At 36.5% G+C, this 14005-nt stretch overlaps 1 protein-coding gene across 1 annotated transcript; it reads left to right on the plus strand.

The window, feature by feature from the left end:
* Positions 1-326: 326 nt before the first annotated feature.
* On the plus strand, positions 327-13983 carry LOC101156099 (sperm acrosome membrane-associated protein 4). Its single transcript, XM_004073766.4, has 3 exons — positions 327-489; positions 11773-11883; positions 12846-13983. The coding sequence occupies exons 1-3, from the start codon at positions 441-443 to the stop codon at positions 13070-13072; spliced, it is 387 nt and encodes a 128-aa protein (XP_004073814.1). The 5' UTR covers positions 327-440; the 3' UTR covers positions 13073-13983.
* Positions 13984-14005: the final 22 nt, after the last annotated feature.

Here is a 14005-nt window from a genome sequence, read left to right on the forward strand (position 1 = left end):
ATCCCCACATTTATTCATCAGCTGATTTTAGCAGACACAAGGAGGCCAAGGTGGGAAAGATTAAGTCGTTTATGGCATCAAAGTGCATTTATGCACCGAAAACAAACTGCCTTGAATGCTTCCAAAACCAACAGAGAAAATAAAATTCCATTTTTTAACAAATTTCCCCTGTTTTTTTCTTTTCAATTTCTCCTTCAGCTTTTTACTCAGCGAGGAGTTTGAATCCATGTTTTCCATTCAGGGCTGTGCTCTCCTGATTCCAGGCTGCCTGAAAGTCCTGGATTGGACGGCTCTGTCTCTGGGATGGGAGGTGGCAGGTTATAAAGGGCAGGGCAGGTGGGAAAAGCTGCTCGTCTCCTCAGGAAATTCCATAACGGTCTGACTTTTTCCCTGATTCGGTCAGCTTCTCCCCTGAGCTTCACTCTCGACTCTCATTCAAGATGAACAAACTTCTTTTCCTGTTTGCAGCTGGACTCTGCTTTGCAGTCGGTAAGCCTGAATCCTCATGTCTTCTGCTTCTACCGTTACTTAGAAAAAGTATCATCCGGATGTGTTAATGCAAAAAAAAAAAAAAAAATGTCATGCACATTTGTAGTGTCGCTTACAGCAGAAACCAGACGAGGTGAAATACGTTTTTTCTTCTTTTTATTGTGTTTTCCATATCTAAATCAAAGCATGGAGGCATTAGGGTGTGACCCTCCTAGAATTTTGGTCTGACTGAAAACTGGGTGGGACACTTGTTTACTCTGGTGACTAATATTTAAATGATAGCATAAATTAACAATATTTTATCTAATTAAGCCATACGTGTTCATTTAGTTGGTAAGTAAATCAAACTAAAAGGTGTCAATGAAAAATATACAATCATCTTTCAAGAATAAATACATTTGTGTGTCTTTTATTTTGACTAATTAATACATTCACAAACTTAATGTGGTGAAATGACTCGTTCGGCTGCAGCGCAGGAGTCCGTAAAGGTCAAACTCCTGGTGAAGCTTCTCCATGAGGTCATCCGCCTGAGCTGCTGATGGCGCCCAGCCCGCTGGATGTGTCAGTCATAGAGTCATATATGGATTAGGGGGCGGAGCCTTTTAAAACCGGGTTTATACAAATCCATATTTTAGAGGATTAACAAAAAAAGAAAAGGTGATATGGCTTGAAACAAATTCACTAATTTAAACCTAAATACATGTTTTTACTCTGTCTTTCTTAAATATAACTGCTTAATAATTAGCATCAGTAACACTCTTTGAAAATAGCTTCATTTTATGTAACCGCTCCTCAAAAAAGAAAATTGAATTGACTCGGTTTGCTTAGATTTCCAATTTGTTCCAAAAAATAAAAACCAGCAAATCCAAATAAAGATAAAAGGTATCTAGAATCATTCTATGCAGGAACCAATCCAGTCAATCAGATATTATTTACCAATTTTACACCTTAATTTATGGAAAAAAAATGCATTTAAACTGTAATTATATTTAAACTTGTAACTCGTTAAACATGTCTATAAATAAAGATAAAAGGTTCAGTTCATGAGGGAAAATATTATTTAACATCACATTTATCTTGTTAAAAATTAGTTTGTTTATTATAACTATATTGTGAAATTATATTGTTGTATTGCCTTTGTGATCAATTAAAAGTAGATGTCAGGATTGGTTTGTGATCAAACAGTTGAATAAAAAAAAAAGCTTTAAATTCACGTTTATTTTTTCATCTTTAGGGTTTGATGTGATGAGCGGCTGAACGCTGATCCATGTAGCCGCAAAAACCTCTAGGGTTTGAATCTTGGTTCAATTATTTCATTGTTATGTTTCTGTGTTTCTGAAAAATATATTACAAGTTAAAAGTTTTCCTTTCAAATCCACTAAAAACTACAATTCCCAGAGTCCCGCCCTTTCACATCTGATATCACGAGAAAGCCCCAAATGTCCTCTGCAATGACAAAAAAGGGAGTTAACTCAGTAGTATGCAATGACTGGGAGACGTTTGGAGAACATAATTCATTTTTCCAGGTTAACTAATAGTTTAAGTTGTTATTTATTTGGCTTTTTTTGACATTTCAGTCTTTTTTTTTCTACTTAGAAAGTTCCCGTCTCTTTTATTAGCTCCTGTTTGCTCTGGAATCAGACAATCTCTCGGTTTAGGCTTAAAGATCTCAGTTGTTGGGAAACATCCAGCCTCGCAGGAGCTTTAAACGTCTGACGCATCGTTGGTTCCTCCCAGTCGACTGACACTAATGTGGGATCTGCTGGCTGACCAAACAAAGTCTGTGGCTGCGCGTTCTTTCCACATCCCAGGCTTTAGCTAACTGCCGTTATTGCAGTCTGTTTGTGGAAGGACAACCCAAGTTGTTTTTTTCCAAACAACTGGAGGTTGAATCATGTCCCGACCTGCCAGTGACGGGAGACTCCCCTTACAGCATCTAAAGTCTTGAATACAGCCTGCAAACAACCTTTGCAAAGAGAGACACTCATTTTGCTTCCATTGTGAGAGGACTTTTGTGCTTTACTGGTATCCTGTTTCAACCACACTCTCTAACTGGGAAAACACCTTTGTCCACCTTTTGGCCACAGCGTCTAACACTGCGAGAAAAGATCAAAAGCGTTCCGCTGAAAAAGCTTTGGCCTTTCTGCAGGATTTCAGATGGTCTGCTTCACTTTTGAAGTCAGTAGGTCACGGCCCACTGACATGTTTCCCCTAAAGCTCAGTGCAACTTGAGCAGATGCACCTGCAGCTTTGAATGTGTGCAAATATTTGAAGAGAAACCCCTCCATCCTCATTCCCAGCAAGCAGCTCACAGATTCATATTTAGTGTCTAAACACATAATGTACAGTATTATGTGTCAGGCTGGTTTTCCGAGTGACTTTTTTCCGGGTGACTCATGTTTTCAGCTCTGTGGGATTCAGCGGGAAAGATTTCAGATGCTCAGAACTGACTTTACAGGCTCCTTAATTCGAGGGTGGAGGTGGTGTTTTTCAGTCTTCTCCGTTCCTGATGGGTGTGGCAAGAGGAAGGAGATGTTGACTCTCCAACAAACAAGTTTAAACTTAACGTAATTTTTCCAAAAAACATTAAAAAAAACTTTTTTTGGTCAAATTTGGCTTTAAGTTTTTTTGCTTTATTATCATTTTTATTTAAATAAAATGTGCAGATTTTCTTGTGTTGCTGCCTGTTGTTTGGCAGTATGAACAGCAGAGGGCAGCATACTAACACAAGTTAAATCAGTGACGATATTTTCCTGCTGACTGATTCTGCTGCATTAACATCCACCTGACTACCAGAGATGGAAAAAAAATGTCTTTTTTTTAACCCTTTACCCACCCAACCAAGACATAATAATTTTTTTATGCTGCCTATTGCTTTGGGGGAGTAATATAGACAGTCAATGTTTTTAAAAACATGTTTTCCAAATCAGCTCTAATGTTTGGTGGAACAGGCAGTGAAAGGGTTTTTAAAAAATCCACTAAATAGCTACAATTCCCATCTGGTATCACTGAAAAGCCCCAAATGTCCTCTATAGACAGCAGCAGGAGTCCAGGCATTAGTATGCAGTGCTTAGAAGATATTTACATTCAGAAATGGTCCCTTCAGAGGATAAATGCACTTTTCTGGTGATCAGGAAGTTAAAACAGCCACAAAGACAAAGAAGAGCTTTCTGTTCTTGCTCGTCTATGCCGCTGCTCAGTTTTATCAATGTAAGTAAGAGATTTCAAAGATAGCTTTGCTTTTTTAGATCGTTTCAGAGACTCTCACAAGGCTCCTTTTTGGGAGGCAAGTCTGAACTCTTTGCATTTAAGTTCAGTTGTAGTGAAAAAATCCAAATGAAGACTTCAGGTTTCAATTCTTAAATCCATAAATCCAATGGATATTTAATGCCAGAAATCGTCTATTAAACAGCAAAGCAAAAAGGAAAAAAAACTATTTGTGATTTACAATGTTGCATAAAAGACAGACCTCATACCAACATACACAGACTTGTATGTGTATGTTGTGTAAGTTGACTTTAAGACAGCTTTGAGAAGTTCAATGCTCAGTGTGAATGTGACCCCGACTCACAACATTTAAGCCCTTCCTTCAAATGACATAGTTAAGAATAAAATAAAAAGAAAATGCAAACCTTTCAAACAGAAAATAAACTAGACACACTAGATGATGCTTTTCTCTTGTTATAAATGAACAGATCTGCCCTTTATAACACTAGAATGTTTCTTAATAAGATTTGTCAAACAAAGTTGTGATGTCCACCTCTTTTAAGATCTTGAAATGAGCTAGAATCACTCACTATTATGTCCTAAAATAAACATGCGTCGCTAAAAATAAGTTTTTATATTTTAAGTAGGTACATATAAATGAATGCTTATACTCCCCCCCCCTGTTTTGAGCTCTACAACAGTCTGTCTGTTCTTTATGAGTAAAAAAATGAGAAATCAATCAAGTTTTTACTTGAAATAAGATTTTTTTAGGATCAAATAACTCATTGTATTTAAAAATGTCTTTAAAAAAGTTGCTAGTCGGTTAGTTTTGTCTTCAATCAAGTGGAAAAAGATGTTTGAAAACCAGATTAAACTACTATTTTTTAAAGTGAACTTGTGATGTGAACAGTAGGTCACTAAATATTCTGTTATTGTGTTAAGGAAGTCAAACATTTAAAAATAGATTTTAAATGTGGGAATTTCCTTTTGTCCGATTCCGAGAGTCAAACCTTCATGTGACGCGAAGCGGTGAGTCATGTTGTGCATCCCTACCCTGCAAAACAATCCTCGTGAAAATAAGTCCAAACATCTTCAAATATGTATAATATATATAATGTATAATAAACAGTCTTATTCAAATAAGCAAGAGGGCCAGAAAATGAAAGAAAATTCTAAGATGTGTTTTCTTACTGAAATTCTTTCTGGATAAGATAAATTTCCTTGCAAAATACTTTATTTCTTGAAAAATAAGATATTTTCATTTTCTTAAGATTCAGTTTTTGCGTGACTAAAATAATAGTCCTGAATAGGAAGAAACATCTGAAAGTTAACTATTCCCTTAAATGAAAGTTAAAACGACTCAATGATGGTGCAAAGTATGAAATGAGTTTTAAAAAAGATCAATTTTAAACAACGTATGGAGACAGAACAACAGGCAAGTGGTGTTTTGAAGGAATTGGAAGGAAAACATTTATTTTTAGAGCTTCTAGCAAAGTCCTGAAGCCAAAAAGAACACATTTTTATAAAGTCCCAAACCCTCAAGTCCTGAAAACTGACTCTGGAGTCAAGTGTTTGTCCAAGTAAGTTACACTTTTAGGTGACTAAAGTGAATAAAATAAAAGAAAGAAACGTCACTGTTCCACCGGGCTTCCCTTAGTAGCCCGGATTCTTATGGAGAGAATTTTTTTCTCTTTACTTTACAATTTGCTGTTTTTTCGGATTTTCTTTTAGTTTAACCCCAGCTACTTTTTTTATTTTATTATGCTACACAACAATTCCACAATCACTGTCCAAAAAAACAAATATGTCAAATTAATTCTGCAGAAATCACAAACAGGAAATCAAACCGTTTTTTTCTTTTGATCTTTTATAGCAAGGATCAATAGAGGCGAAATAAAAATGTCTAAATAAGATAAGATAAGATAAGATATTCCTTTATTAGTCCCACGATGGGGAAATTTCCTTATTGCGGCAGCAGTACAGGAACAGAGAGCAGTATATAAAAGAAAAAGACTATGGAGTAAGTATAAACACCTATATACACACATACATGCAATAATAATGTGAAAAATGTCTAAAAAAGACCAGGCGAACTCCACTAAACTGTATACAATGTTGGATTCAGTCCGAAGGAGAATTACATTTATGTGTCACAACTCTTCATATGCTTGCTTTAAGCCAAAAAATGTCATCGCTTAAACATTCGTGATTAATTTTGAATGAAAACTGTGCCAAAGAGGGGGTTTGGTGTCACCCCGACGCCATGTTTAGGGAGCTGATTTGCAAAATGACCGATAAGTTCAGAGACTACCAAGGTTTAAAGTGTGAAGGTCGTGAAAAACGACGTATAAATCAAGGGTCAGATCCGTGTTTTTCAACATTTTTTGAACCAAGATTCATGTTTTCCTTGATAAAAATCCAGAAACTCTGTGTATTAATAATATACAATCATTTTTGAAAAGTGTCTTGAATAAAAATCCAATAAACACAAAGAATAAAGTCTCCTCTGATCGTTCATATCACCAAACCAGTTCTGGTTCCTTTTTGCAGAACATTCCTTACGTAATCCTGACGCATGAGCTGATGCTGAACAAACACAAAAAAACCTTTTCTTAGATGAAATGAGGCGCAGCGCAATGGCACAAAACGGCGGGATTAAGCAGACATTAAACATTAAAAAGACACTGTTGTTCCATCTTTAAATGTTTTTCACTTTGTCATGCCACGAAATGTCTTTCATGACCCTGCCTCCCCAAAGAGAATGGAGCGAGCCAACAGAAAACGTATTTGCTTTCGATTGAGGGAAGTAATGCCGCAAAAAAAACAGGCCAGCTCCTCTCTTGGTGGAAAACCAAGAGAGGAGATGTTGAGATTAGATTTTATCAGATCTGATTGAGCCGAATCGGAGCTCTTGGTGTTTGACCCTGAAGAGACAGAAATGATGGTTTTCTTCACTGCTAACAAGCCGCCGTGCACTGACTCCAGTGGCTTTAAGGGAGACCTAAATCTGCGGCGCCGGCCAGCATATCTCCCATCAGTATGTGTGTAAACTCATTGTTGAGGAGAATCTAGTCTGACTGGATTGCAGAGCACTTTAGGGCAAACAGGAACAAGCCGACCGACCAGACCGCATTGCAGAGGGTTGAGGTGCTGGAAAAGGTGCGGCTGCAATTGCGCAACGATGCTTGTCATGTTCCCAGCAGTCGATCAAAGCTTTTTCTATTTCCAAAACTATAACTGAATCAAGCCTAATCAAATTAATTGTACATTTAAAGCTTCAAACGGCAACAAACAAGTAGCAGAAAGCTGGGCGGAGCAGGGAAGTTACAGAGATTTAAAACATGGAGAAGCTCAAATTTCCTTCAGGTTTAACGTTTTTGTCGAGTCACGGCCTGTTTTCAGCCTCTTGAGAATAAAAATGATCAAATAGATAGACAAACGAGAAGGATGCAAACAGGGAAAAAACAAATAACCAAACATGCAAGTCATCAGGTTAAATGTTTTTTTAAAAGGTTTTGTTTCCTGTTGTCTACAAAGCTTAAACTACTAAAGAAGAAGCTTTTTTCTTCTTTTCATTCTAAATTATTTTACAGGAGTATATTGTATTTGAGCACATTTTGTGTTTTTGAGAGTAAATTAAATTTCAAGGGATTATTAAAGGTCTAAAAATGGTTTGAAAAGCTATTAGCTATATCATTTCAGATCATCTACTGATTCTTAATGAAATCTCAGCTTTACTTTATAAGTTTGATCAGAATATTTGGAAGTAAAACCTAATGAATATCAATTTTACGAGGTTTTTTTTATGAATCCACGTGTTCTGATAACGAACACTCAGATATTTTATAAAAAATAATTTAGAGAAGTATTTTTTTCATTTTTTAAAAAGAAACGTTATGCATTGTGGTCTATATTTGCAAATGTAGCGAGCATTGATGCACTTCTGGTTTTTCGCAAAGACTTCTAGAAAATTTCCTGGATTTAGGAATGGTGGATTCCCAAAAAAGAAATGGCAAACACTCGATGTAGTGAACAGTGAACCGCATGGTGAAGGAATTCAGACACAAAGTCGAAGCTGTCACTAAAATGACCCCCAGACTGTGGAGATCTGTCAAATCTGACCTCAGGCTCACTCACGTTGGGGGGAAATTGATAACTTGACTAAATGTTTAAATCAAACGGAAAGAAAAGAGAAAAAGTAGTCCAGGTTTTTTTTTTAAATGGTGAAACCTCTTTTCTGTACAGAGGGTGTTTTGATAAAGTCACCCCATACACACATACAGAGGAAGCCTAACAATAAGAAAAAAAGCACTAAAACTATCAACGAGGAATTCCACAAAAGCATTCAAACAGGGAAAATACTACAAACTGAATGTCACACATCCTTACATTATTATTTTTAGTTAGTTCTAATCAAACAGTTTGTATTTTTGAGTTTTTATGGATTGTAGTATTCCTAATTACAGTGACAAAGTGAAATAAATGGAAAATGACTCATTTTAGAACAAAATATTTATGGGTGCTTCTTTTATGTGAGAAATGCACTTTTATTTAACAACAAAGGAATTTTAAATTCCTGTTTGTAGTTACTCGATGATGCTCTTTTATGTATTTTTAAAAATTTTTTAGCAGTAAGTTTTTACTAAGGATTATTTAACATATGATTGTTGCACGGACCAGGAAGCACTTTTAATTTAAATGGAACTGTGACAATGACAAAGACAGATTCTGTTCTATTCTGTTCTATTCTATTCTATTCTATTCTATTCTATTCTATTCTATTCTATTCTATTCTATTCTATTCTATTCTATTCTATTCGATTCGATTCGATTCGATTCGATTCGATTCGATTCGATTCGATTCTAAGGTGATCAAAATCAGAATCTTAGTACTAGTTGGCCCATTTTTATGATCCTCCTAAAGTCTAATGTATGAAGTAACTCTGTCAATAAAATGTATTTAAAGTTGAGTTTTAAATGTTTTTCTATTGTCCGGAGTGTAGAACAAAAGGATTTGGACTCATTTTAATAATAATTTACTTATTTCTAGATTCTAGTTCTAGAGAGACAAATACAACAAATTCTCCGCTGCGCTGATTTTGAGAAAAGTTTGGAAACATGTTGAGCAAAAAGAAATGAAAACAACTTCACACCTGCTCAAATGTCTTGAATGTCTGAAAAAAAAAAACATTGTAAGGTTGACATAGTTTCATTAACAAGACGGAACCTGTTACACCTGTTTAGGGTAAATTACTTTTCCCCTGAAAATTTCTGTACGATATTGTGACCGCCTAACACCGACTAACACCAGAAAAGTGAATAAAAGCGGTGGATCTGAATGATTTCTTTTAGAAACTTTTAGCTCATCAAACACATGGAAGTCAAAAAGAGTTTTGCTCACGTAGCAAAGCTAAAACAGACCTGTTTATGGTCTACTGGGATCACATGATCCAGTCTGTTTCCATGACAACCTCTGACCAGAAACCGATAGGGGAAACCTGCTGACCTTACCATCAAAAACTCTGCAGCTCCTTTTGAGCATGGCGTTCTGTGAGCTCATCGCTCGTTCCGGAACAATCCAGTCAAAAAAAGTGCGAGTTGGCACAGAACCATAAAGCAGATGAAATGTGTTTCCTTGGACCAGGTTTAGTCTCATTACAGAGTGAAACTGTCACCAACATACTTTATATCACCATTTAATAAAACAAACCACAAAACAACAACAAGCCTCGTGGAAATTAGTCATAAATTCTTGTGTTCTTAAGCAAAAATAAATAAAAAAAAAAAAATCTGCCAATAGGTTCAGAAAAATGGTCTCACCCAGGATTCTTATTATAGGAAAAACAAACAAAGATTATTTTGCTGTTGAAGAACTTTTTTGATTAAATTATTTTTCTTTCAAGGCAGAAAATGAGATATTTTTCTCTAAAAAAAATATCTTTTTCCTTCCAGTTTTGCAGTGCAACACTATGTTTTATTTTCTATTTTTTAAAAAGATGTCAGATTTTATTGATGACTTCCGCGCAAAAGGGTTTGCATTTTCTCGGAACCGGAGGAACCGGTTTGCTCTTTTTTCAAAGTTTCGGTGCTGTGATGCCTTGTCACACGCTGCATAGTTTCCACCGCAAGAATGCAGCTCCTTTGTGGGCCCCGTCACAGCCCAACAATTAGTTAAAAAAAATATTTTATTTTTATTAAAGTCAATTATCGTCTCAGTACAATGCCACTGAATGAACTCCTAAAAAAGTTTCTCATGCAAAGATAGATAAGCAATCTGTTTATTCTACTTTTATTGATCTTTTAGAGCCAGAATAGACGGTTTATTCATCTACACTGTGTTTGCTGCATCTGGTGACATTTCTGGTTACTTGTGAACTTTCTTAAAATAAGTTTTGGCACAAGAAAACATAACCTCAGTTTATTTAACTTTAAAATGATTAAAAACTATGATTTTTTTGCTTTTATTTTGATTCTTTTTGTTTTATAGTACATACATTTAGCTTCAAATTGGTCAAAAAAAAAAATTAAGATTTTTCTGTTAATTACAAACTGGTGAATCTATGAACTATCTTTTGTTTTGTCATGTTTTCACCTTTTCTACTTTACAGTGACAATAGCAGCTCTTTCTGGGGTTTGAAAGTGATCAAATTAAGAATCCAAATATGTTTGAGTTTCTATTGTAAAACCATAATCAGAATCTCTTGACAAACTGGACCGTTTGTTACCTTAAAATAAAACTATATGGACTAATATTTTTGACTGAGATTCCCCATACAGTCCTGTATTAAATACAGGGTTAGACAGCACTGTGTTTGTTAAAATTTTTTAGCTAAAACAATTCACTTCCTCCCACCTGTGAGTTCAAACCGAACATGTCACAGTCTCACAAATAAAAGTGGGATTTAAGCGCGATCAATCAGGCCCTGGGGCTAACAAAAAAATAAAAGAAGAAGTTTCAGGGGTCGCGACCTCTGTGCTCCGTTGCTGAGACCTGGACACTCATTTGTGCCGAAGGGTGTCTCACTCATTCAGCCAACCGCTTTGACTAGGATGGAAACAGAAGTGAAAGACATTCCACATAGTAAATACTAGGACATAGATTCCGGCTCCGGTGAGGATTGTAGCTGTTCTTGTTCTCAGGATGTTCATGACAGCACGACTTTCAAATGTTCCTGCCAAAAGAATGTCGGTGGACAAACTCTAAAACAAGGGGTAGCACTAAGAAAGGGTTTGGAAAGTCCCAAGCTGTAAATCACATTTCAAAAACAATGTTGAAATTCCAGAAATCTGAATAAAGGCCTGACTTAAATGAGAAGTGTATGTTCCCGTGCTCTGTCATTGAGCACACCTCTCCCCCCAGAGGATGGGTGAAAATGCGGAGAAGAATTTCCCCATTTTGGGATGAATAAAGTATCAATTATTATTATTATTAGCATATGCCTTCCAACTAAAGAGGAAATGGGTAAAAAGAAAAAGAAAAACACGGCCCAAAAATTGAGCCCTGTGGGATCCCATGAGACAAAGAGTCGTGAAAAATGTAAAACAAAAAGCCACATCATAACAAAAGCAGCCAAATGAATGTTAGATGAAAAGATGAATGGATTGTTGGATGAATCGATGGATGGATGGATGGATGGACAGCAAAGAAACCTTTTAGATCTCACATGTGAAACATCTGGTTCACAAACAGTAGTTGGCTTCAAATGCTTCTAAAAAACATACTGTGTTTTCCGCCTTCATTTTTTTCTAAAAATCAACAGTGCACCTTGTAATCCAGAACATCTCATACATGGATTAGTAAATATGGTTGAGTGTTATTGTAAATAGACGGATGGAATTATCTCTGACTCTTTTGTCTCCACATGCGCCTTATAATTCGGTGCACCTTCTAGTGTGGAAAATACGGAACAAGCAGAGAGATTTTTTTTAGCTACAAGCTCCATTTTTAATAACACAAAGTTGTTTTGGGTTTTTTTAACACCTGGTTTGGGATTTGTGCCAACAACCCTGGGTTGTACAACAGCAAACACATGAATCTTTCTTTACTAACTTGTCTTTTCTGTCCAACTCTAACAGGTCAGACACTTCAGTGCTACAAGTGTGATATTGGCTTTTGGAACTTGTGCATAACTAGCAAAATCACATGCAAAGATGGAGAACATTGTTTCAGTGGACTGGGGACAGCAGGTGAGTGGAGCGCCAGTTAAAGGGGGGGGGAAATGTGACTGGGTGAGTTTCACTGTTAGACAAGCGGCGTTTCATTTCTTGTGTTTATTGTTCCGTAACCAGGATATATGTTGCTCTTCTGTAAACAAGAGCGCACCAGTTTTCAACTTAGCGCCTCAGGCCAGGAGATGTTGCTCTATCAAACTACCTTTTTATTTTTATTTTAATTGCCATAGAAATGTTGACTCAGACCATTGACTGTATCTGAGAACTGGATTGAGCGTGTGTGACATCACCCTACGAAAATGGTTTACTTCAGACGGACACCGCCAGGTTGGAACCAGAATTCATCAGTGATTGGTCAGAGTCGGTCTGAGTCAACGTTTCTATGGCAACCACCCTGGCCAATCAGGAGTGAGTTTGTTGGGCGTCCACACCCCTACCTCTTGAAAGCGGGCTACAAACAATCTGCCAAGCAAACGTTTTTAACGATTGACGTGAGACCCCATACTTTTGAGTCATCTGATTGGTCAGTCTATAACTTGAGTAACTTGAACTAAAGAAAAAATATGAAACATATAGGATTATACAGAATATGTCAACAAAAAATGGGTATCAGTAACAGGGATTCTACTGGATTTTGCCTTAGGAAAGACCTTGGCAAAGGGACTTCTGTGATCCAGAAGTTCAAATCTCCACCCAAGTTGATGGTTAGCCTGGTCAAAATCAAACGTAAACTGTCTTTGCAGAGGCCCTGATAACAATAGTCTATACATAGAAGCGTGTTTGAGTTGCAAAAAAAGAAAACAGATTGGATGGAAGATCATCAGGACCAAACTTGAGAAAGCCTGACCTGGGTTTGGGGCTGTTTTAATCTGGTTCTAGAGTTCCAACCCCTCCTGCTTGTTTTTCCTGCCACACCTGACTTAACCTTTTCCAAAAAGTCAAATATGACTCTAATTTTTGGTGTTTCCTTTTCACAGCTAAATACTTGGACATCAAAATGAAGGGGTGTCTTGTGGTCGCCAGCTGCAACCAGACTGAAGATGTGAACTTCCCTTCCAACTCCAATACAAGCGTCTATAAAATGACGAAGACGTGCTGCAACAGCGACCTGTGCAACGGTGCGCCCCGCCTGCCTGGCGGCACCAGCCTGAGCCTGGCAGTGGCCGTCATGTCTGCTCTGATCACAGCCAGGGTTTTGGTTTAACCATTACAAACACAAGGCCTTCCAAAATTCAATAAAATACTCAACTCAGAGCTTTTCCCTTGGTTTTTGTGGTTAGTGCTACTGAGAGAAATTGTGCTTTTGTTTATTTTTTACATCACTTATATTTCTGTTTGCATTCCTGTATTCTTATTTGGCTCTTAACTTTCAATTAAGCTCAAACTGTGTACAGAGCCCACAGATAAAAGGTTTTCTGGGTGTTTTTCTGTGAGGAACATGTTAGATTTATCTTAGAGACTCACATCTAGGGCTACATTTTTTAGGTGAGTGATCAATTTGTTATCATGCAGACAAAACATTGCATGCATAAACATTTTAAATGATTTTAGAGTATTATTTGTGCCACTTAAAGGGAGATAGTGTGCTTTCTGATTATTATACTTTGGGTTTTGTTCTGGAAAGATTCTGCTTTTATTATTTGTATGTTTGCTTTTCCTCTAAAAACTGATAAACAATAAGCACTGATGAGAATTCTTTGGAATCTCTATATACTTAGGATCGAGGTCTCTGTTTACAGATTCTAATTCAGAATATATCATTTCAAGCTTTTAAAAACTATTTTGCTTTTAAAATGATCTTGACATTTCTCTTTTTCTGATTTAAAAAGCAGAAAAGCTTCCTGATCAGCTGATTTATAAATTTAGAAAAACAGGCTTAGGCTTTGAAACTGATGAATAGAATCTATTGTTGAAACGAGTGAACTCTGCCATTTCTGCAGTTTTTTTTTAATTCATTTTATTTTTTTTATTTTTTACCTGGTGACCTGCCTGGATGAACTAGTTCAGACTGGATTGTGTTTGTTTAGATCGAACCTTTGACAAGTCAAAAGATGTGATCTTCAAGGGTTGGAATTAAAAAAAAGACAGGAATAAAATAAAAATTATGTGAAAAAACTTTTTCTTCTCTTTTTTACCT

The sequence above is a fragment of the Oryzias latipes genome, chromosome 11 (genome assembly GCF_002234675.1).
Source record: "Oryzias latipes chromosome 11, ASM223467v1".
In the NCBI taxonomy this organism is placed as follows: Eukaryota; Metazoa; Chordata; class Actinopteri; order Beloniformes; family Adrianichthyidae; genus Oryzias; species Oryzias latipes.

What these genes read in the sequence shown, in the direction of transcription:
- LOC101156099 (XM_004073766.4), top strand. Translation starts at nt 441, where the DNA reads ATGAACAAACTTCTTTTCCTGTTTGCAGCTGGACTCTGCTTTGCAGTC. An exon ending in TGGACTCTGCTTTGCAGTCG is followed by an intron (nt 490 to 11,772) that starts GTAAGCCTGAAT and finishes CAACTCTAACAG; the next exon opens with GTCAGACACTTCAGTGCTAC. An exon ending in CAGTGGACTGGGGACAGCAG is followed by an intron (nt 11,884 to 12,845) that starts GTGAGTGGAGCG and finishes TCCTTTTCACAG; the next exon opens with CTAAATACTTGGACATCAAA.